The 23,388-nt window shown below is 43.8% G+C and overlaps 1 protein-coding gene across 1 annotated transcript in view; it reads left to right on the forward strand.

The window, feature by feature from the left end:
- Positions 1 to 1,268: 1,268 nt before the first annotated feature.
- Positions 1,269 to 23,388, forward strand: part of LOC126298090 (uncharacterized) — a 123,861-nt gene continuing 101,741 nt past the window's right edge. The window contains exons 1-2 of the mRNA XM_049989406.1: positions 1,269 to 1,395; positions 7,239 to 7,562. Of these exons, the coding sequence (XP_049845363.1) occupies positions 1,269 to 1,395; positions 7,239 to 7,562 (451 nt within the window). The remainder of the gene's footprint in view (positions 1,396 to 7,238; positions 7,563 to 23,388) is intronic.

Below are 23,388 nucleotides of genomic sequence, written 5' to 3' on the forward strand. Positions count from 1 at the left end.
ATGTGACACGTAGAGTGTCGTCGACACCTCGAACGACTATGACGAGCTGAGATATGTCCGCAACGTCCGCGGATTCGTCAAGAGCGATAGAAAATGATATGAAGTTCGCCGCTCTCTCCATTAATTGCTGTTCCATGTCTGAGGCCATATCTTCGACTCGGCGAGCAACAGTCTGAGGCGAAAGAGCTAGTTTTTCAATTTTTTCCGTGAGGTCTGCTGGACAAATACAAGCCGAGTCGACGAGGCAATCCTTGATGAGATTCCTAGCCGCAGAGGGTTTCCCTGCTTTCGCAACTCTCAGCGAGCATTTGTAACTTGCGCGCAAACTTTTCCCACCTGTTTCCTGCTCCTACCACGGCAAAAAAACACACAATTAATTTTGTACAATCCAGTTTTTTAAAACACTTTCACCATTTCAACAATTGTTTCATTCATCGAAACTCAAATAAAAAAACTAACAATGAAAGATTGGTTTTAGGTGCGTTTTCCTCTAGTTCCTCCGAAAAGCGGCCTAAAACGCTAACCAGGATAGCGAAATGTGGTCGCAAAATAAATTTTTATCTATTGGAATATCTGAATTTTAATTAATTTAAAATATTGATCAAACTACAACATAATTTTCCCATCCATAAAACACAGATATACAAAAACAAAGAATGACTCTTAATGATACTTTGCTTCCCGAGAGAGCATCTGCGACGGCTTTTCAGAAAGTGGCGAAAAAAGAACGCACCTGAAACTTTTTCTTATGTCTGTGGTACGCGATTTAATGCAACCCAAATATAAAAATTAACCGAAAAGAAATTTTCCTTGTTGCGGACAATGTGATATTCGTTAAATGGCACATTGCTGAGTGACAGATTATAAAATATAGTTTTATTTATCATCTTTATAAATTATAATGAGTCATGTGATAGGAAACACTTACTTCACTCTTGAAATTTTCTTTCAGTTTTTCAAACTTTGACTGGCGTTCCTCTTACGACAAATTTTCGAACTGATGTTTGTGACAGGTATTAAAGTGCCATTGAATCGAGTACTATTTTAAATACGTAAGGTTCCCGATGTCATACGAAACATTTGGCATGATTTTCGACAGCAGTAAAAAGGAAACTAATTTCCCACTCGGGTTTAAATAGCGCGGACTCGCCGCTCCTCTTTCTTTTTGTCTGCTTCCAGTTGACTATCCATCTCGATCCATTGTAGCCTTACGTCTGTTGCTTAACGGCTTTGTGTGGCTTTTGACCGCTGCCGGCACGTAAAGGGGCATGGTGAGGCGCGGAGGGCGGTCGGCACGGCCAGCTAAGCTACACGGCTCGGCCACTGCGGCAACACCCGAATTCTCCCAGGGCGCTGGCCGCGGGCAGTCGCGGGCGCTGGCGCCCCGGGGGCACAGTTTGGACGAGACTGCAGTAAAGGAAAATGTCGTTACAGTGTATTGAGGGATTGGAGAAGTATGAGGTATAAAAAATATTGTATTCTTTACATGACTTTACGCTTCTTATCTTCAGATATCACTTTTAAATGAGGAAAGGTGGCCAGAGGAGAAGTTCTACCTCACAGTATATCTGGACAAATAGCTTTTCATCTGAGTATAATTTAAGGCGTTTATGCAAAAGTTCGATTTCAGAAGCTTCTCTGTCCTGGGGCGCCTCACTCAAATGCTTTAACATTGCCATTTTGCATCCCAACAGAAGGAGCAGTGTACGTGATTCTCCAGTTCTAATTCCTTGGGCGCCGCTTTGAAGAGCTACAAAAACCCTTAAGTTTTAAAAGCTATAAAAAAACTATTGCGTATAGGGCGCCGCTTTGAAAAGCTACAAAAACCCTTAAGTTTTAAAAGCTATAAAAAAACTATTGCGTATAAGAATTACAGTAATAGAATAGCATACATACCGTAAAAAGTTCATTCATCAGCGTGATATCAGTTCCTTCAATTTGTGCTATTTCTCCCTTCTCAGAGAGCTTTTCGCACAAAGACATTCTAACATTGTCAGCTGCTTATTCCTTCGAGTATCGTTAAAGTGGCTCAGTGATCTATCAAGAGCATTAAGAAGACCACTTTTCTTTACGTAAGTCATAAGTCCATGAACCTATGGACAAATGACGCATATATACTCCGCAACAAAATTATTTCGTAGCCCTGTATTTAGCATATGGAAGGAACAATTCAATCATGAATAATCGCGCAGTGCAACGACAATGTTGGTACCTTGATCAGTTGTGTGCTGCATGTTTTTCAAAGTAGAGTCTTTTTTACCAACAGACATCAATCGTCTAAACAATTCTCTTAGAATGTTACCGCCCGGTTTTGGTTCATCTGGAAACTGAGTTGTAAAGAAAATGAGAGATCTGAGAGTCCACTCAATGAAAGAGGAGACAGTACATGTAAGATACTTGTTTCTTCTCGCACTGGATGTCCACATGTCTGTTGTTGTTGAGTATTAACCTTCTGTTATATGAGCAATCACTTGAGTCATAATTACATGCTGTAGGCTTTTAGCACTTTCTGCCATGTGCCACGACACACTTGTGGGTTGAGACATAATGAGGTTCGCAGTGACAGTTAAGGTCTGAATAAAATTCATAATTCCTTCAAACTTATAGTTCCACACGACCTTAGGTCTCGTGCACACATAGCCACGCATTTATCGACAGTTAGCTCCTGAGCAGGTTTAGGAAGTCGTTTCTCGTCTACATAAAATCCCTTGTTTATTAGACATGCATGGATGGCGAGAAATGCTCGAAGTGCCACTTGACCCTACAGCACGAGAGTTAATTTCACAGCACAGCGAACAGCAAACCAAATGAAAGCTTTTCCTAACGCCATCCACAATAGGCTTTAACACGGTCCCAAATGAACTTCTAAGATTCGCTTCAAGAGGTATGGTTCTCTACTCATCACTGATTAGTTTTTCTTTTACTACCCTTTTTCTTGACATGCGCTCATTCCTCTGCAGACCACGTTTAGTTTCCGTGCTCATTTTGTGCGTTACGACAAAAAGGAAGCAACCCCACCCTCCCACTAAACACTGCTCTACTCAACTCTCGTAGCCCGTAGCTCGCAACTGGAGTCAGTTATACCAAACGTTGTAGTTTTAGCACACCAGTGCTTGCCCGCGGCGCTGGTGCAGTGACATCACGGGCTGGCGGGATACAAAACTTGGCGACTAACAGGGATTAAATTTATGTTACTCTTCTCTCATTTCTTTTTTTTTTTTTTTGCTCGGTACTACATTATCTTTTTTGTGATATGCCCGTTTGGCTGTGAGACTGTCTTTAAGTGTTCCCACCATTCGCTATTAAGACTTTAATTTGTGTAAACCTTGGCTTCTCCACAGGAACAGGCTTCGCTGTCCTATCTACTAACTGCAGCTACTTCGGTGCCTCCGATGCCACCGCCTGTACCGACGCCGTCAACGACGGCGCCGCCATTTCGTGCCTTCACTGCTGTCGTTGAACGCTGGCCAGAATACATCGCACAGCTCGAGGCAAACTTCGTAGCTTACATCATACCAGGTACAGAGAAGCTTGCTTTTTTCATTGTCAACGTAGGTGTTGTGTTGTATCGTGTGCTTGTGAAATTGTTTCCCACCACCCGGCCAGAAAATAAAAGTTACGCCGAAATATTGATGCTTTGAACTTCCACTTTTGTGATAGAGTAAGTGTTGTAGCTGCACGCTACTAATTCTTTCGCCTCCGGCGTGGCTCTACTCAGTCGAATAAAGATTGGTTAGCGGGCCTTCAGGTTCTAACGTCTGATTGTGCCTTAAATGGATCGTGTGGAAGCTCATATGTTGATATAATGTTAATAGGCGATATTGCTCAGAATGTGGCGGATCACCGCATCCGCGAACAAATCCTTAGATTTAAAAACCCCTCTTTGCGGGAAGTGGACTTGCTAGACAGACAAGATACATTAGACATGGCTACGTGTGTGTACTGTTAGCGACGAACAACACGTGTCCTCCCACCCGCCAGCACGGCCAGCCACGCCGCGCCTGTCACGCACAAGTAAACAAATTTCACACCAGGAACCCACTAAGAAACTGAAATCACGTCCGAACTGCTTTCGCGCCCACCCACGGGACACTTGCCCATCCCGTCAAGCACTGTGTTATTTTTGTAATAAGAAAGGACATGTACCGGCTGTATGTAGTAAGACAAACTCTAATTCACCAACTGTCTACCATTCTTGTGACTCGCGTGGACGTCACCGCAACGGCAACGGCCGTGATCATGATTCACATCCGCCTATGGATGTTAATGCCATTTATTCAAAGCCTTCGGATTCTCGTGCTTCGACAGCTCGTCGTGTGAATTAAGTTTTGCAAGACACTTCCTCTCGCATCAGTGCGATGCGAGGAAACGTTTTGTGACTTTGCTCATTTGTGTTCGTTCCGTTAGCATGCAGCTTGACACTGGTGCGTCAGTTTTTTTACTGAACAAATCGACGTATGACTTGCTTGGTTCACTCCCGCTTCTTCGTTCACATTCCACACTGACTACACTTACTGGACAGGCAATCTCAGTGCTCTGCGTTTATAGTTTGCTAGCCACATATGGTGCCACGACCCGTACAGTGTCTTTCCATGTGATCTGCTCTAATGATGCTACGAACAATTTTGTCATGGACGCATTTGAACTATTTGACCTCGCAAATCAGGACAATATACTTTACATCAACGCTATTGACCATGCACACAGTGTTGCCGCACTATGCCATGATTTTGCTGAACTCTTTTCTGATGGCCTTGGTTTTACCACAGACTCTGCAGCGCATGCTGTAGTTAAAGACAATGCCATGCCTATTTTCCGGCGTTCACGCCCGGCAGTACACACACTGCGCGAAGCCGTAGCTTCTGAACTTAAGCATTTGGAAGACATTGGTGTCATTGAACCTGTTTCTGGTTCGCAATGGGCTTCGCCTATAGTGTGTGTGAAGAAACCAAACGGTTGTTTCCGTATTTGTGCTGACTTTAAGTCTACAGTAAATCCCCAGACAGTGGTAGCTACATTTCCCTTACTGCGTCCTGAAGACATTTTTGATAAGCTTGGTGCGGAAAAATTCTTTCGATTGACTTGCGGGACGCATACTTTCAGATTCCTCTCGACGAATAGGTGCAGCGCTTTTTTGTGATCAAGACCCACCTTGGATATCTCAAGTTTCGCCGGCTTCCGTTCGGTTGTGCTTCAGGCAATGCTATTTTTCAGTCTTATTTGTAGCAGTTGTGTGCCACTGTCCCTGGTTGCTCAAATTATCTGCACGATATAGTCGTATAACGTCGCACCTCTGGCGAACATTTCCAGAATTTACGTGCCTTATTTATTGTACTTTTGCAGGCAGGACTAAAGTGTACCAGTGGCTAGTGCAAATTTTTCAACCTGAGATTCAGTATGTAGGACATATGATTAACGAACAGGGTACTCGTACCCACTCCTCGCCCTCACATCTCAGTGCAATTAAAGACTTGCCAGCATCCAGGAACTTGTAAGAACTTCAGTCTGTGTTGGGCAAAATTTCATGTTATATTCGATTTATACCAAATGCAGCGCAGATTGCAGCGCCTTTGCATCGCCTTCGGCGTGAGAACGTTTCTTTTGTTTGGTCTTCGGAATATGACGCTGTTTTCCACAAGCTCAAATCTGCTTTGTTGAGTGATCGCTGTTTGATTCCTTTCGATTCCTCCAAACCAGTTGTTTTGCCTGTCGATGAATCTTCTCATGGCATCGGAGCAGTTGTCTCACACCAGATTAAGAGTGTCGATCGCCAGATAGTTGCTCAATTCTGCCCAGCAAAACTATTCTCAAATCGAGAAAGAAGCTTTATCTATTGTATATGGTGTGAGAAAGTTTCATAATTTTTTGTATGGACGCAAGTTCTATTTGGTCACCGACTATAAGCCTTTGAGTCGTTTTAGCACCCGTCTAAGCCAGTTACGGCACAAAAGTTGCAATGTTAGTCCTTCTTTTTCTCTAACTATAATTACGAAATTTTGTTTTGTCCCACAGCCCAGCATGGCAATGATGATGCTTTGTCTCGTCTGCCTATCGGTCCTGACGAAGTGTTTGATTCTTCCGAATTGTCATGCATGTTTATTGATCCACAAGATAAGTAATTAGCTGATTTTTTGCCAGTGGATTTTCGTCACATTTCTTCCGCGACAGCCGCCGACCATTCTTTGCAGATTCTTTTGCAGTATATTCGTACTCAATGGCCTCCATCTGCCACGCAGATTCGTGATCCACTTGTTCGACTCTACTTTGCGCAACGTCAAAACTTCTCTGTACACTATGGTGTGATCTCGTTACAAACTGACAATGATCAGACTTGCATTCGGAAATTTTCCGCTTGGTGCATGCTGTTCATTGGGGTATACTGCAGATGAAGCAATTAGCGCATCGTCACTGCACTTGGGTCTGCATTGATAAATATATTGAGAATTTGCTTGCTAACTGTCGCTCTTGCGTGGAGCATCAATCTGCAAGCCGCCAGCGCTTCTTTGCGTGGCCGAATCCTACTGTGCCTAGACAGCGCGTTCATATTGATTTTGCGGGTCCCTTCTGGGACATCCGATGGTTGATAGTCATTGATGCGTACAGAAACTTTCCTTTTGTTGTACCTATGTCTTCTACTACATCTGCCAGTACTATTTGGGCTTCGACGTCTATTTTCTGCATTGAGGGCATTCCTGAAGTTACTGACTCCGACAATGGCCTCCAATTCGTGTCCTCAGAGTTTGAAGCGTCCTGTGCTGCTAATGGCATTCGCCATCTGACCTAAGTCCTGTTCCACCCCCAGTCAAACGGCGAGGCTGAACACTTTGTGCATACGTTCAAGTCGGAGATGAGCAAGTTGTGCACCACACACTCTCACAAGTACGCGCTCTGGACTTTCCTTGCTTCATAATCCTCGCACCCGCTCGGCAACCGTTCCTCAGTGGAATTGCTACATGACCGCGCCCATCGGTCGCTCCTGCCGCTATTGCACCCGCCGCTGTGCGCTGCCGCTGCTCCGCCACTTTCTGGCTTGGCGCCGCATGATTTAGTGTTCTATCGCGTATTCTCTGACAGCCAGCGCTGGGAGCAGGGACGCGTTCTTCACCAGCTTGGCCACGCCTTATTTGTCATTTCTGGTTACTCCAGCACTGACAAGCGACACCGGAACCGTATCCGTTTGTGCTGTCGTCAGATTTCTGCCGTTCGTTGTATTTCTGCCGTTCGTTGTTTTCCGGCAGAATTGGAGGCTTCACAGATTCCGCCGCCTCAGCCCACGACTCCAGCGGGCGCGCCTGCTATCGTCGCCGTGCAGTCACCTGCACCGGACGGACGCCTCTCGCCGCCACCACGTGCCCACCTCCGGCCGCCGCCGCCGCGTTCCTCCACAGTGCTGGAACCGATGGACGCTGAGGCTGCCGTCTCGCAGTCGCCGCCGTGGCCCACAGAGGTCGTTGCTCCGCCTCCTCATCCGAGCACACCCAGTGGCGGTGCGCGGCCTGGGCGGGTTTCCAGGGACCGTTTTCCTCGCCCCTTCGCGAGCAATTCGGGGTCACGGGTGGAAAGTACGTCCTAGCAATTCCGCAGTCTGCTGCGCCCCCCTGGATTCCTCCACCCGTCGTCGGAAGCCCTACTCAACGACGGCGTGTCGTTTCAAGGGGGGAGGGATGTGGCGCCACTGAGTAAAATTGTGATTGTTGTATCGATAGCTACGATACCACGCCGTAGGTGAAAGTTCTTAAGTTGGTACTACAACAGACACCGACGTCAGCGCCCCCTACGTGGTGCTGTGGAGGTCTACGAGCTCCGTGACAGATTCTTCCCATTTTGATCAAGAGCAGATGGCCAGGAGACTTTGCTTGCTATTGAGACTATGTACTACTTATGATGGGTCTAAGGCTTCGCACCTCAGTGCAAAGTTATGTATTAAGTTAAAATTGTGATGTAGTAAAACCATTTTTAAGATCAGTACCTAGAGATTTTCACCTTTTCCTACTCCTACTCACTTCTTTCATTCTGCCAACCTTTCACTTTACAGGAGCAGACTCATGTGCTGCATTCCAGGCGGAATACAAAAGTGATATTGCCATGGCTGTTGCAAAAGACTTTGTTAGTGGGTCAGCTCAGAGCCGACCAAACACCAATACGTCAGACGCAGCAATGCCACTGGCAGATTCCCACATTGTGCTCCAGGAAAGGGGCTGGCGGTGCCATAACGATGACACAGCAGAAAGGCGTTTGTAGGCCAGTTACTACACATCCAATCAACAGACTTCTTTTGGTCTAATTGGCTGCGAGCTGCGATTTGAAAACCAAGAACGCCTTGTCCCAACATAAATTAAAATTATATTCAGTCAAAGGTGTCTCAGTCTGGTAGCTACAATTCACGAGGAGAGGTGTATGCCGCTTCTCGAGGCGACATGATACGACAAGCAGCCACCACGAGATGTGGCCTCCACTAACTGTGGGCCCCTGATTCCGGTTTTAAGATCAGTGCTGTGGCTTAGCATCTTCCAGCCAGAGGGCCACCTTCATGCCAACTACTAGGTGCAAGCAGCCTTCCGACTTAGAAGGCAGTCGCCTGAGACCATGGCCACCTGTTGTGTCAGTTCCTTAACACTCGCTGACTTCAGCACACGTTATGGAGGACGTTGCACCACAGAATATTCTAGTTTGATCTTCAGTAAAATGCATGACAAATAGTGAAGTTTTTATGAGCAGCCATCGATCATCATTCCGACATCAGTCCACCACCTCAACTCAGACCTGCACATGTACGTCTACATCTACATGGATAGTCTCCAAATGACATTTAAGTGCCTGGCAGAAGGTTCATTGAACCACATTGAACCATCTTCACAATTCTCCATTATTCCAATGTCAATACCGCGCGGAAAAAATATCTTTCCGTAGGAGCCCTGATTTCCCTTATTTTATCGTTGTGATCGTTCCTCCCTATTTTGGTCGGTGTCAACAAAATAATTTCGTATTCAGAGGAGAAAGTTGGTGATTGGAATTTCGCGAGAAGGTTCCGTCGCAACGATAATCACCTTTCTTTTCATGATTTCAAGCGCAAATCGTGTATCATTTCTGTGACACCCTCTCCCATATTTCATAATAACACAAAACGTGCTGCTCAGTCAGTCCTCTCTGGTAAGGATCCCACACTGCGCAGCAGTATTCTAAAAGAGGACGGGCAAGCGTAGTATCCACTTGTAGCGTAGAGTCCTCTTTAGTTGGTAGGTCTCATTTTCTAAGTGTTTTGGACTCCTGATGACTTTATTAGTCTATAAACGACAGTGTCATCTGCAAACAACCGAAGACGGCCGCTCAGATTGTCTTCCAAATCGTTTATATAGATAAGGAACAGCAAAGGGCCTATAACGCTACCTTGGGGAACGCCTGAAATCACTTCTGTATTACTTGATGACTTTCCTTTTATTACTGCCAACTGTGACCTCTCTGACAGGAAATCTCAAATCCAGTCACACAATTGACACAACATTCCATAGGCACGCAATTTCACTACGAGCAGCTTGCGTGGTACCGTGTCAAAACCTTCCGGAAATCCAGGAATACGGAATCGATCTGAAATCCCTTGTCAATAGCACTCAGCACTTCGTGTGAATAAATAGCTAGTTGTGTTTCACAGGAATGATGTTTTCTAAACCAGTGTTGACTGTGTGTCAATAGACGGTTTCCTTCGAGGTAATTCATAATGTTCGAACACAATTTATGTTCTAAAATCCTGCTTTATATCGACGTTAACGATATGGGCCTGTAATTTAGTGGATTACTGCTACTACCTTTCTTGAATGTTGGTCGGACCTGTGCTACTTTCGAGTGTTTGGGTACGGATCATTCGTCGAGCGAACGGTTGTATATGATTGTTAAGTATGGAGCTAATGCATCAGCATACTCGGAAAGGAACCTAATTGGTATACAGTCTGGACCACAAGTCTTGCTTTTATTGCGTGATTTGAGTTGCTTCACTACTTCGAGGATATTTACTTCTACGTTACTCACGTTGGCAGCTGTTCTCGATTTGAATTCTGGGATATTTAGTCTTCTTTTGTGAAGGCATTTCAGAAGGCTGTGTTTAGTAACTCTGATTTGGCAGCACTGTTTTCGATAGTATCTCCATTGTTATCGCGCAGAGAAGACATTGATTGGTTCATGCCGCTAACGTACTTCACAAACGACCAGAATCTTTTTGAATTTTCTGTCAGATTTCGAGACAAAGTTTCGTTGTGGAAACTGTTATAGGCGTCTCGCATTGAACTCCGCGCTAAATTTCGAGCTCCTGTAAAGGATCGCCAATCTTGGGGATTTTGCGTGTGTTTAAATTTGGCATTTTTGTTTCGTTGTTCAAAAAAATCTTCAAATGTGTGTGAAATCTTATGGGACTTAATTGCTAAGGTGATCAGTCCCTAAGCTTACACACTAATTAACCGAAATTATCCTAAGGACAAATACACACACACACACACACATGCCCGAGGGAGGACTCGAACCTCCGCCGGGACCAGCCGCACAGTCCATGACTGCAACGCCCGAGACCGCTCGGCTAAACCCGAACGGCGGTTTGTTGTACCTGCAAGAGTGTTCTAACCCGCTTATTGTACCAAGGAGGATAATCTCCGTTGTTTGTTTGTTTATTTGTTATAAGTTTCTCAATTGCTGCCGATACTATTTCTTTGAATTTAAGCCACATCTGGTGTACACTTATATTATTAATTTGGAATGAGTGGAGTTTGTCTCTCAGGAAGGTGTCAAGTAAATTTTTATCTGCTTTTTTGAAAAGGTATATTTTTCACTTATTTTTCGAGGACTTGGGAATTGCAATATTCAGTCTCGCTACGACAACCCTATGTTCACTAATCCGTATATCGGTTTTGATGCTCGTTATTAACTCAGGATTGTTTATTGCTAAGAGGTCAAATGTGTTTTCATAACTGTTTACCATTCGCGTGGGCTCATGAACTAACTGCTCCCAATAATTTACGGAGAATGCGTTTACAAAATTTCGGATGATATTTTATGCACACTTCGGAATTAAACATGTATTTTCGCCAACATATCGAGAGTAAATTAAAGTCACCATCAACTATTATCGTATGAGTCGCGTACGTGTTTGAAATCAAACTCAAGTTTTCTTTGAACCTTTAAGCAACTGTATCATATGAACTGGGAGGTAAGTAAAAGCATCCAATTATTATACTATTCCGGTTGCCAACAATGACCTCTGCACATACTAACGCACATGAAGCATCTACTTCAGTTTCGCGACATGTTAAACTACTTCTGACAGCAGCAAACACACCACCGCCAACGGTGTTTAGCCTATGTTTTCGGAACACCGTTAGGTTGAAAACTGGCTCTGAACACTATGGGACGTAATATCATAGGTTATCAGTCACCTAGAACTTAGAACTACTTAAACCTAACCAACCTAAGGACATCACACACATCCATGCCCGAGGCAGGATTCGAACCTGTGACTGTAGCAATCTCGCAGCTCCAGACTGAAACGCCTACATCCGCTCGGACACAGCGGCTGGCACACCGTTAGGTCTTCGCAAACGTTTTGGCCGAGCTTATATCCGATTTTAGCCAGCTTTCAGTGCCTATAACGATTTGAGAATCAGTGCTTTCTATTAGCGCTTGGAGCTCTGGTACTTTCCCAACACAACTACGACAAATTGCAACTGTTATACCAATATAAATCGGAGAAAGACGAAGGTAATGAGAAGTAGTAGAAATGAGAACAGCGAGAAACTTAACATCAGGATTGATGGGTCACAAAGTCAATGAAGTTAAGGAATTCTGCTACCTAGGCAGTAAAATAACCAATGACGGACGGAGCAAGGAGGCCATCAAAAGCAGACTCGCTATGGCAAAAAAGGCATTTCTGGCCAAGAGAAGTCTACTAATATCAAATACCGGCCTTAATTTGAGGAAGAAATTTCTGAGGATGTACGTCTGGAGTACAGCATTCTATGGTAGTGAAACATGGACTGTGGGAAAACCGGAACAGAAGAGAATCGAAGCTTTTAAGATGTGGCGCTATAGACGAATGTTGAAAATTAGGTGGACTGATAAGGTAAGGAATGAGGAGGTTCTACGCAGAATCAGAGAGGAAAGGAATATGTGGAAAACACTGATAAGGAGAAGGGTCAGGATGATAGGACATCTGCTAAGACATGAGGGAATGACTTCCGTGGTACTAGAGGGAGCTGTAGAGGGCAAAAACTGTAGAGGAAGACATAGATTGGAATACGTCAAGCAAATAATTGAGGACGTAGGTTGCAAGTGCTACTCTGAGATGAAGAGGTTAGCACAGGGGAGGAATTCGTGGCGGGCCGCATCAAACCAGTCAGTAGACTGATGACCCAAAAAAAAAAAGAACCAATGGTTCCTGTATCAACGTTCTTCCTGTGTTCAGCTTGCACCCTTTGAGACTGAAGACCTTCTTGTGTTTTCCCGAGACCCTCTAACCTAAAAAACCGCCCAATCCACGTCACAATGCCCCTGCTACCCGTGTAGCCGCCTCCTGCGTATAGTGGACACCTGACCTATTCAGCGGACCCCGAAATCCAGCCACCCGTTGGCGCAAGTCGAGGAATCTGCAGCCTACACTGTCGCAGAACCGTCTGAACCTCAGATTGACCCACCACTCGGCTCTGAACCAGATGTCTGCAATCGGTCGTGTCGACTATGCTGCAAATGGTCAGCTCTGCTTTCATCTTGCAAGCAAACCTGGTAGCCTTTACCACTTCTGTTACCCGCTAGAAACCAGAGAGAATCTCTTCTGATCGAAAGTGACTCACATCACTAGTACTGACATGAGCAACCACCTGCAGGTGGCTGCACCCTGTGCTCTTCGTGGGATCGATGGAAGACCCTTTCCACATCTGTAATGACTCCACCCGGTATGCACGCACATTGGTTTTCTTACCCGCCTTCTCAGCAAGGCCCTAAGGAGTCCCATAGCGCGCCTAACGAGCGAGCTCCCATGTACCAATAATGCCACCCACTGCTATTGCCCGGATTTTGCAGGCTGAGTGGTTTCCTCTGAAACAGGACAGGCGACAGCATCTGGCTCAGCGATAGCGTCAGCCACAGACAGTGCCTGGAACCTGTTTATCAGACAAACCGGGGAGGCCTTACGTGAGGCCGCTTGGGAAGTCTTTTGACGCCTGCTTCGCACTGGGGCGACATCTACATTTTGTTGTCAGAAGTGTGTGTCACCACTAAATTTCAGTGACAGAGGAACCTTACCAGCCACCCTACCTGGAGACGATGACTCTCGACTACCTCAGGGTTGCAGTTTCGTCAACAGACAGCACCAGTATGGAGTGGGTCATTGCGTTTACTGTTCTTTTTTTCCGCTACGAGTATCACGTCGAGTGAGTCCACCTTTTACCAGCATTTCAGTTCTGTTTTCATGTGTGACATGTGTCAAGTAAACACAGACTGGGTTCTGAGGATGTGTAAATATGAACGTTACTTTTGCCTATCGTCAATGAGTGTGGCTAATTGTCTGAAAGTGTATAAGGTGTTAACCATGCGTAGCTTCTTAGGTGGAGAAGATGAGTTTTGTCGAGAAGTTGGAGTTTTGTGGTAGTTTCCTCCGTTTTCAGTGGGCAATGTATTTCATTTTGAGCTATAAATGTGGCTCGCTGCATTTAAGTCCGTAAACTAGTAGTCATGAGTAGCCACTCACGTGGAGAAGTTAAGTTACAGTAAGTGTTAGGGTAGAATTAGATTAAGTGTCCTTTTCGTTGTACTGATTTTTTGTCCTCGTTTGTTGTTTGCATAGTTAGTGAGGTATACCCTGGCAGAGGTTGCGAATTTTTGCAGCCTGGACCAGATGTGGAGGAAAGTGCACCTGCCGATGATTTTAGCGTCTTGAAGAGTGCTACTGCCGACCGTAATTTTGCTGTAGATACTTAGGAGGTTGCACAGAGAGCTATCAATAAGGCTGATTGTATTGCAGATGTTTTGGGGGTGGGGGGAGGAGACCTAACTGCAAGGTCATCGGTCTCACTGGATTAGGGAAGGGCGGGGAAGGAAGTCGGACGTGTTCTTTCAAAGAAACCATCCCGGCATTTGCCTGGAGAGATTTAGGGAAATCACGGAAGACTTAAATCACTATGACCGGACGCGGGATTGAACCGTCGTCCTCCCGAAAGCGAGTCAAGTGTGCTAACCACTGCGCCACCTAGCACTGTACTGAAATGGAGCAGACATTTTGGTATTTCCGAAGGACGCTGATTCGGCACCGTCTGTGACAGCTCTGCCTCCTCAGAAGGTGGGAGCAGAAGAAAGAAGAAATGTGTTTGCAAGGTTTAGGATAGGGCCGAAAAGGCTTTTGCCACTGGACCAGGAGATTGACGAAAGTGACAACACTTGCAGTGTAATGGGTGATGCAGGCGAAGGCTGCTGTGGAATCCCAGCGCTAGACTTTCTCATCAAGCATAATGCCGAAACTGACTTTCGGTGACTCGCGGTGGAACTCGGGGACATAATATTCAAGCGGGGGGAAGCTCTCACCAGTAAAATACTGTCGTAAGGTTCGCTTATCATGATAGGACAAATGAGGGCAAAATCACTAAGGCTTAAATTGCATGATACAGTGACACAAGGCACTGGAAAGTATCTTAAGGGGGCCGAAGGTGTTGATAACTTATACTACTCTTCGCCTCCGGTTAGAGAGTCGTTGTTGAGTACGCAGCGACTGAGAGCACTTCTTCTGTCAATACTGATGGTGAGGCAGCTAAATTCCGTCCTTGTGACTTGAAATTCGCGTTATTTATCTGTAGGACACAGAGAGGAGAAGATAGTATTCCATTATACTAGTCAAAGGACCACCTCCTGCCGTCCTAGTGTTTGAATGAGTTTATTATTTTGTGGCTGGAGTTCTTCCATCGTCTCAGACGTGCACGAGAACCATCACTCCGACGCAAAGAACGCAGTACATACGGTGATATTGCTAATTGCTTCGGGTTATTAGGGCTATAAAGCTAGAAAGGTGTGATCACGTAAATTTCATTTCCACTGACGTTGCACACCACTATAGATCATCTTTGAAAGTAGTGTCTTCTAGTGTTTGGGATGTAGATGATGTCAGTCATCTCGCGTTATTTATATTAGATCGCGTAGCCACAAAAAGAAGCAGATTTGTGCAGTTGATCAATAATATTAATCAGGAAATTCATTTGTATCTCTTTGTGTCTATTGCACATCGACATGTAAACATCTGTAATATATAAAGGGGTTTTAATCTACAGTAAATAACTTTTATTATTTAGTAGTTACTTGTTCCCTTTGTCATTCTTTTATTTTTATGTTGTAATTTATATGTTAAACAGCAAGAAGTAGGAAATACTATCACTGTGGAGAGATCCTAAGATCTGCTTCGGGGGGTAGTCAGACAGGGCAAAATCTTCATTTTCGCGTTCAGTATTTTCCATTGCGCACATTCATTTTTACACCCGCCTGGAGTAGCATCTACGAAACCACACAAACACCTTCAGGAAATACATCCTATCACTTAAATTTATATTGGATGTAAGCAAATCACCCTTCATCACTAATACTTTTCTTGCTATAGCCAGTCTTCATTTTATATTCTCTGTTCTTCGGCCATCATCAGTTATTTTTATGCCCAATTGTCCTTTAGTGTCTCATTGCGTAATCTGATTCCCTTAACAATACCTGATGTAACCCTCGCATTACCAAGGGTGAGGGCTACGTTTCCAGAACACTGTAATCTGGTCATGCACATTATATTTTAACGTTTTGAAAAAAAAATATAGTTGTGATTGTTAATGATGTCTTCTACCAGATTCCGTAATTGTTTTAAATTTTTCAGTAAAACTTAACGTACAAATTTTGGTCTTGTCTGTGGATGCGAATTTTCAGAACCGGTGTGATATTCATATTTTCAGGTTTAGGACACATCTTACACATAAGTGTATCTATAAAAAGTATCTTGTGCGTAAAAGACAACGAAAATTAACGAAACCCAAATATCTTTTTGTTGGTTATATATTACGCCCCCCTTTCGTAGTACACGTTATGGAAAATCCGTTGGAACTGCTAGGTTTAATTCGAATACGTTGCATTACCTTTCATTTAGATCCATTGAGGGTTATCTCATATTCACTTTCCAGGGCACTGTCTATTCCACTCAACTGTTATTCCAAGTTCTTTGCTGTCTCTGACAGAATTGCAGTGTCACCGGTAAATTTCAAAATGTTTATTGCTTCTCCCTGATATTAAATTCTGTTTACAAATTTATCCTTGTATGCTTTACTGCTTGTTCGGTGTAGATGGTGAATAACATCGAGTGTAGGCTACCATAATGTTTCACTTCCATCTCCCCATTGCTCAACTAGTAACCCAGCGGCTGGAGTAACAGAATTTATGTGCTTCAATAAGATTTGTTTTTTGATGTGGTGGGGCTCTGAAATACATGTCCAGCCTCATTATACCTCTCTTCTTTTTACCTGAGGACAGCAAAATTCATATTTCAGTGCATATATGGAAAAAAAATCAAACTTTCATTTAGGACAACATGGATTCCCAAGGATTCACGTGTTACTAGTTGTGGAGGAACATGTAGGAATGAGCGTATCTCCTATTTCAGAACATTAAATCTTACTTTTGTAACTTCCATAAGAGTAGAGTACATTGAGATAACTATTTATAGATTGAAAGGTAAGCCAGTTCCGTTTGAACCCACTAGCGTGATAAAAGAGAAAGGAAGGTTCGAGATGCAGTAATGGGAAATGTCTTTAGTGAATTGTGGGATTGGGGAAGTATGAGGAAGTAAAACTATCGTATCCCTTTAATGACTTTACACCTCTTATCTTCAGATACCATTATTAAATGATGATTGGTCGCTAGAGGAAAGTTGCTTCCTCGCAGCATCTCAGGACAAATAGCTTTTCATCTAAGTATAATTTGTGACGTTTATGTAAAAGTCCGATTTCAGAAGCTACTCTGTCTTGGGGCGCCTGACACAAATGCTTTAACATTGTCATCGTCTATGAAACAGAAGGTGCAGTGTAGGTGATTTCTCCAGTTCTAATTGCTTGGACGCTGCTTCGAAGTGCTAAAAAAACCATTATGTTTTAAAATCTATAAAATAAACGATTGCGTATAATAATTACATTAATAGAATAGCATACATACCGTAAAACGTTCTTTCATCAGCATGATATCAGTTCCTTTAGTTCCGGTTATTTCTCCATTCTCATCGAGCTTTTCGTACAAAGACATTCTAACATTGTCAGCTGCTTATTCCAGCGAGTATCGTAGACTGCTCAGTGATCTATCAAGAGCATGAAGAAGACATTTTTTCTTTACGTAAGTGATATGTTGGTTAACGTGTAGGTGATGTCCCCAGTTTTAATTCCTTGGAAGCCGCTTTGAAGAGCTACAAATACCCTTATCTTTTAAAAGCTAAAAAAATAAACGATTGCCCATACGAATTACAGTAATTGAATAGTATGTATAACGTGAAAACGTTCTTTCATCAGCGAATTTTCAGTTCTTTCATTTTGGGCTAATTCTCTCTTCTCAGAGAGCTACTCGCACAAAGACATTCTAACATTGTCAGGTGCTTATTCCAGCGAGTATCGTTAGACTGGCTCAGTGATCAATCAAGAGCATTAAGAAGGCTCCTTTTCTTTACGTAAGTCACGCGTTCTATCGCAGGAGTCAAAAGACCATGAACGTATGGCCAATTGACGAATATATACTCCGCATCAAAATTATTTCGTAGCCCTATATTTAGCATATGGCAGGAACAATACAGTCGTGAATAATCGCGCAGTGCAACGACAATGTTGGTATCTTGATCAGTTGTGTGCTGAAAGTTTCTCAAAGTAGAGTGTTGGATACCAAGAGACATAAATCGTCTAAACTATCCTCTTATATTGTTACCGAGCGTTTTTGATTCATCTCGAAACTGAGTTTTAAAGAAAATTTCGAGATCTGAGAGTCCAGTCAACGAAACAGGAGACAGTATATGTCAGATAGTTGTTTCTTCTCTCATTGGATGTCCACATGTCTGTAGTTGCTGAGCATTCACCTTCTGTTATATGAGCAATTACCTCAGTCATAATTATATTTCGTAGGCTTTTAGCACTTTCTGCCGTGTACCACGACACAATTGTGGGTTGAGACTTAATGGCCTCTGCAGTGAGAATTAACGTCTGAACAAGATCCTTAAGACCCTCACATCTTATTGTTCTGTACGACCTTACGTCTCGTGCACACATATCCACGCATTTATCGACAGTTACCTCCTGAGCAGGTTTAGGAAGCCGTTTCTCGTCCACATAAGACCCTTGTTTATTAGACGCTCATGGATGGCGAGAAATGTGTGAAGTGCCACTTGACCCTTCAGCAATAGAGTAAATTTCACAGGACAGCGAACTGCAAACAAAAGGAACGGTTTTCCTAACGCCATTCACACTAGGCTTTGACACGGTCCAAACTGAACTTTTAAGATTTGCTTCAAGCTGTGTGGTTCTCTACTCATCACTGGTTAATTTTTCCTTTTCTTCCCTTTTTCTTTACATGCGCTCCATCCTCTTCTGACCACGTTTAGTTTCCGAGCTCATTTTGTGCGTTACGGCAAAAGTGAAGAAATCCCACGACTCCACTGAACACTGCTCCACTCACCGCTCGTAGCCCGTAGCTCGCAACTGCGGGCAGTACTACCGACAGCCCGTAGGCCGCAGCACGCCAGTGCTTGCGCAAGGCACTGGTGCAGTGACGTCACGGACTCGCTCAGTGCGGAGCAGTGAGTGCGCGGCCCGTGGGCTGAGGCCGTGGCATACAGTTTCTTTCGCAACAGCACTGCTCCGCCTTTCAGGTGACGTCGGGGACTCGCTCGGCCTGCGTCTGCTGTAGTCCAGTGCGGACGCAGCTCGCGGGCCGGGCCTCCGTGCACGGCTCTGCACCGTGCTGCCTGTCGGACTCGATGCGGCTGTTCCGGCTGAACCGGCAGCGCGAGGCAAGGCTCGCTCGTCAGTCATGGCTACGGTCCTGGAGGAACCGCGCTCGAAGCCCACCTCTGCTACAAAGTGCACTAGAGAAACGTCCCTGAACTGACTTAACCTCTTATCCTCGGAACAATGATTCCTCTGAAATTTTAAGTTACTCTGTCTTGTACAAATATCTCCTGTGCCAATGAAAATTATTTGTCAAACTGTTTATTTAAACATTTCAAATTGTCTATTGTTTTTTCTTGTAATCTTGTAATATTGTTGTACTGACGACTTGAATGACTACCAGTGTCGTAGTCAAATACGTCATAGGAAAACGTAAGACATCAAGAAAAATTCTCTTTCGTTATGTTTAAGAAATATGTGTGTACCAGAAATTCCACAAATGTTATTAAGTACATGTAATACTTTCTACGATCAGGAAGAACAGAGAAGCCTTCACATTTGTTCTGCGATCAGCTAGCAGATGCCTCCCTGTTTCATATCGTTCTTTATTCTTCAGCTTTCGCTGTGTATGCAGCTATCTTGTTAGCTCTTAAGAACTATGAAAATGGGAATGACGTTTGAAAAGTATAAAAAGAAATTGCTTATATGTTTGGGTTGAACATCTGTTTTTCAACACAGTCTCCATTTAAACTTATTCACTTCGTCCATCGCTGTTCTAATTTGTTGACCCCTTCCAAATAATAGGAATTGTCCAAGTCTACAAAATAGCTAATAGTTTCTGCAATCACCTCCTCGTTTGAATAAAGTCTGTGCCGTGTCAGCCATTTCTTCAGTTTGGGGAACAAATAGTAGTCCGATGGGGCCAAGTCTGGGGAATATGTTGGGGTGGGGTGGGGGGGAGTTGGAATCCTATTTCCATAAATTTTCAACCACAACTGCTGATGTGTTTGCTGGTGCATTCTCCTGATGGAAAAGAACGGTCCAAAAATGATGAATAATGTTCACTTGTAATAGTTATACCCTTTTGCAGATACTGGAAGAAGTAATCACTTGCGAATCCCAAAAGAAAGTCGCCAAAACCTTTACGGCCGAAGGAATGGTCTTCGCCTTTTTTGGTGCAGATTCTCCCTTGTTAGCCCATTGTTTAGATTGTTGTTTGGTCTGAGGAGTATAGTTACGTATCTATGATGCATCCGCAGTTACGAAACGACGCTCAAAGTCCTAAAGATTCTTCTGAACAGCTGCAAACCATCCTTGCAGCACTTCACACAATTCCGTTTTTGGTCAACCATGAGGAATCGCTGAACGCATCTTGCGGATAGCTTTCTCATGTACAAATGATCTTGCAAAATATGTTCTAACATCTATCACCATATCATGGATTTTATCAATGATTTCTGTAGTCGTAACCTCCAGAGGGTGTCCAGAAAGTTCAGCATCACTTGTGCCCATACGGCCACTCCTAAAATTTTGATATCACTTATAAACTGTTCTAATCGATGGCGCAGAGTCACCGTAATGTTTATCAAGCTTCTCTTTAGTCTCCTGAGGCGTTGTGCCTCTCATAAAGTAAAGTTTAATCACCATACGAAATTATTTTTCTTCCATTTTTTGACAATCACTCGACTTCCTTGATTCACAAGAATGCCAAACACAAAGAAATGGACCAATATGGCTCAAACGTGGTGTGCGTTCTTTCCAAAGATGCTAATAACTAAACATGACCTCGATAGGCGCCGGTGGTGGCTTCTCTCGGACTTTGCAGATACCTTTCAAACGCCCGTCGTATTTAAGTCTATTTAAATTAATACCTTTCAGATGAATTAATTTAACAAACTAAACATATCTCTATGTATTAGTGTCTTTATCAGCTTTGTATACAGCATTCGTAAAAGAAATGCAAAACTGCCATTAGTGTGATTCAAAAAATGATTAGCAATTTATCAGATCATTTATGGTGCGCCAAAGAACCTACAGTCTTTCAGAAACGAAATCCGATACTCAATAAACTATATATCAAAATTCGATTGACCGATCGCGTTATGCACTTGCCTTATGAAAAATACATTGGAGCCGCATCTGTAAATTTGCGTTTCTCTCGAACACCATCCTGGGGTAATAGGAATTAACAACAGAAATCAACAAGCACTGCGCAGTTAATTTCAATTGACATTACTGAGCCGATTACCTGCTGGTAAGTGGTAGGTGATCACGACTATTTTCTTTACATTCTCTATCACCTTCGCAAGCAGGCAAGGTAACAGTTAAGCTCACAACTTCCACTCGCTCATCCACCTACTAGAGAGGTTATTGCTATTGTTGGATAGGGACCACTCATACTGTGGGCACTACTTGTATGGTTGCAGTTTAACGTCATACCAGAGACGCATCTGTATACAACAACAAAATACTACAAGAACACCTACATCAGTTCGTTGCATCGGCCAACAGTGTAAGGTAAATACCTTTTTTCATACGATAATGAGCAGCGCCATTAACTTAGACCAATATAGAAACGTCTTTTGCCATGTCAACAGCCGAGGACGCTGAATCACACGAGATCTATGTCACTCGTGAGTTCTCCCAGAAAAGAACTTGCAAAATTGTGGACCAGAAGCCTACCTCTCCCTCACGCCCCCTTCCTCAATGTTGTTGTTGTCGTCTTCAGTCTGAAGACTGGTTTGATGCAGCTGCCCAAGCTACTCTATTCTCTGCAAGCCTCTTCAACGCTGCAAAGCTAATGCAATGTGCATCAGTTTGAACCTGCTAACGGTATTCAAGACTTTGTCTCTCTCTACAATTTTAACATCCCTTTCCCCATCCACAATACCCACATATACACACTTCCCTCCACTACCAAACTGACAATTCCTTGATGCCTCAAGATATGCCCTATGAAACGAAGTTGTGCCACGAATTTCTTGTTTTCTCTATTTCGACTCAGTATCTTCTTATCAATTATTCGATCTGCAGTGCCACCACTATTTTTCGGCGCTAGTGAGTAAAATTGTGATGTTACCATGCCTGTTGCAAAAGATCTTGGGAATCGGCCAGCTCAGAGCCAACCAAACACCATTTCTACATCTACATCTACATCCATACTCCGCAAGCCACCTGACGGTGTGTGGCGGAGGGTACCTTGAGTTCCTCTATCGGTTCTCCCTTCTATTCCAGTCTCGTATTGTTCGTCGAAAGAAGGATTGTCGGTATTCCTCTGTGTGGGCTCTAATCTCTCTGATTTTATCCTCATGGTCTCTTCGCGACATATACGTAGGAGGGAGCAATATACTGCTTGACTCCTTGGTGAAGGTATGGTCTCAAAACTTCAACAAAAGCCCGTACCGAGCTACTGAGCTTCTCTCCTGCAGAGTCGTCCACTGGAGTTTATCTATCATCTCCGTAGCGCTTTCGCGATTACTAAATGATCCTGTAACGCAGCGCGCTGCTCTCCGTTGAATCTTCTCTATCTCTTCTATCATCCCTATCTTGTACTGATCCCACACTGCTGAGCAGTATTCAAGCAGTGGGCGAACAAGCGTACTGTAACCTACTTCCTTTGTTATCGGATTGCATTTACTTAGGACTCTTCCAATGAATCTGTTGGCATCTGCTTTATCGACGATCAACTTTATATGATCATTAAATTTTAAATCACTCCTAATGCGTACTCCCAGATAATTTATGGGATTAACTGCTTCCAGTTGATGACCTGCTATATTGTAGGTAAATGATAACCGTCAATTCGCTGCAGATCCTCCTGCATTTCAGTACAATTTTCCATTGTTACAACCTGTCGATATACCACAGCATCATCCGCAAAAAGCCTCAGTGAACTTCGGATGTCATCCACGAGGTCATTTATGTATATTGTGAATAGCAACGGTCCTACGACACTCCATTGAGAAACACCTGAAATAACTCTTACTTCCGAAGACTTCTCTCCATTCAGAATGACATGCTGCGTTCTGTTATCTATGAACTCTTCAATACAATCACACAACTGGTCTGATAGTCCATATGCTCTTACTTTGTTCATTAAACGTCTGTGGGGAATTGTATCGAACGCCTTGCGGAAGTCAAGAAACACGGCATCTATCCGGGAACCCGTGCCTATGGCCCTCTGACTCTCGTGGGCGAATATCGCGAGCTGGGTTTCACACGATCGTCTTTTTCCAAACCCATGCTGATACCTACAGAGTAGATTTCTAGTCTCCAGAAAAGTCATTATACAACTAATGACTACAACTGATAAACGTTATAGATATAGGTCTATAGTTCTGCACATCTGTTCGACGTCCATTCTTGAAAAAGGGTCTCATCTGTGCCCTTTTCCAATCCTTTGGAACGCTACGCTCTTCTAGAGGCCTACGGTACACCGTTGCAAGAAGGGGGGCAAGTTCCTTTGCGTACTCTGTGCAAA

Source organism: Schistocerca gregaria, chromosome X (assembly GCF_023897955.1).
Source record: "Schistocerca gregaria isolate iqSchGreg1 chromosome X, iqSchGreg1.2, whole genome shotgun sequence".
Classification (NCBI taxonomy): Eukaryota; Metazoa; Arthropoda; class Insecta; order Orthoptera; family Acrididae; genus Schistocerca; species Schistocerca gregaria.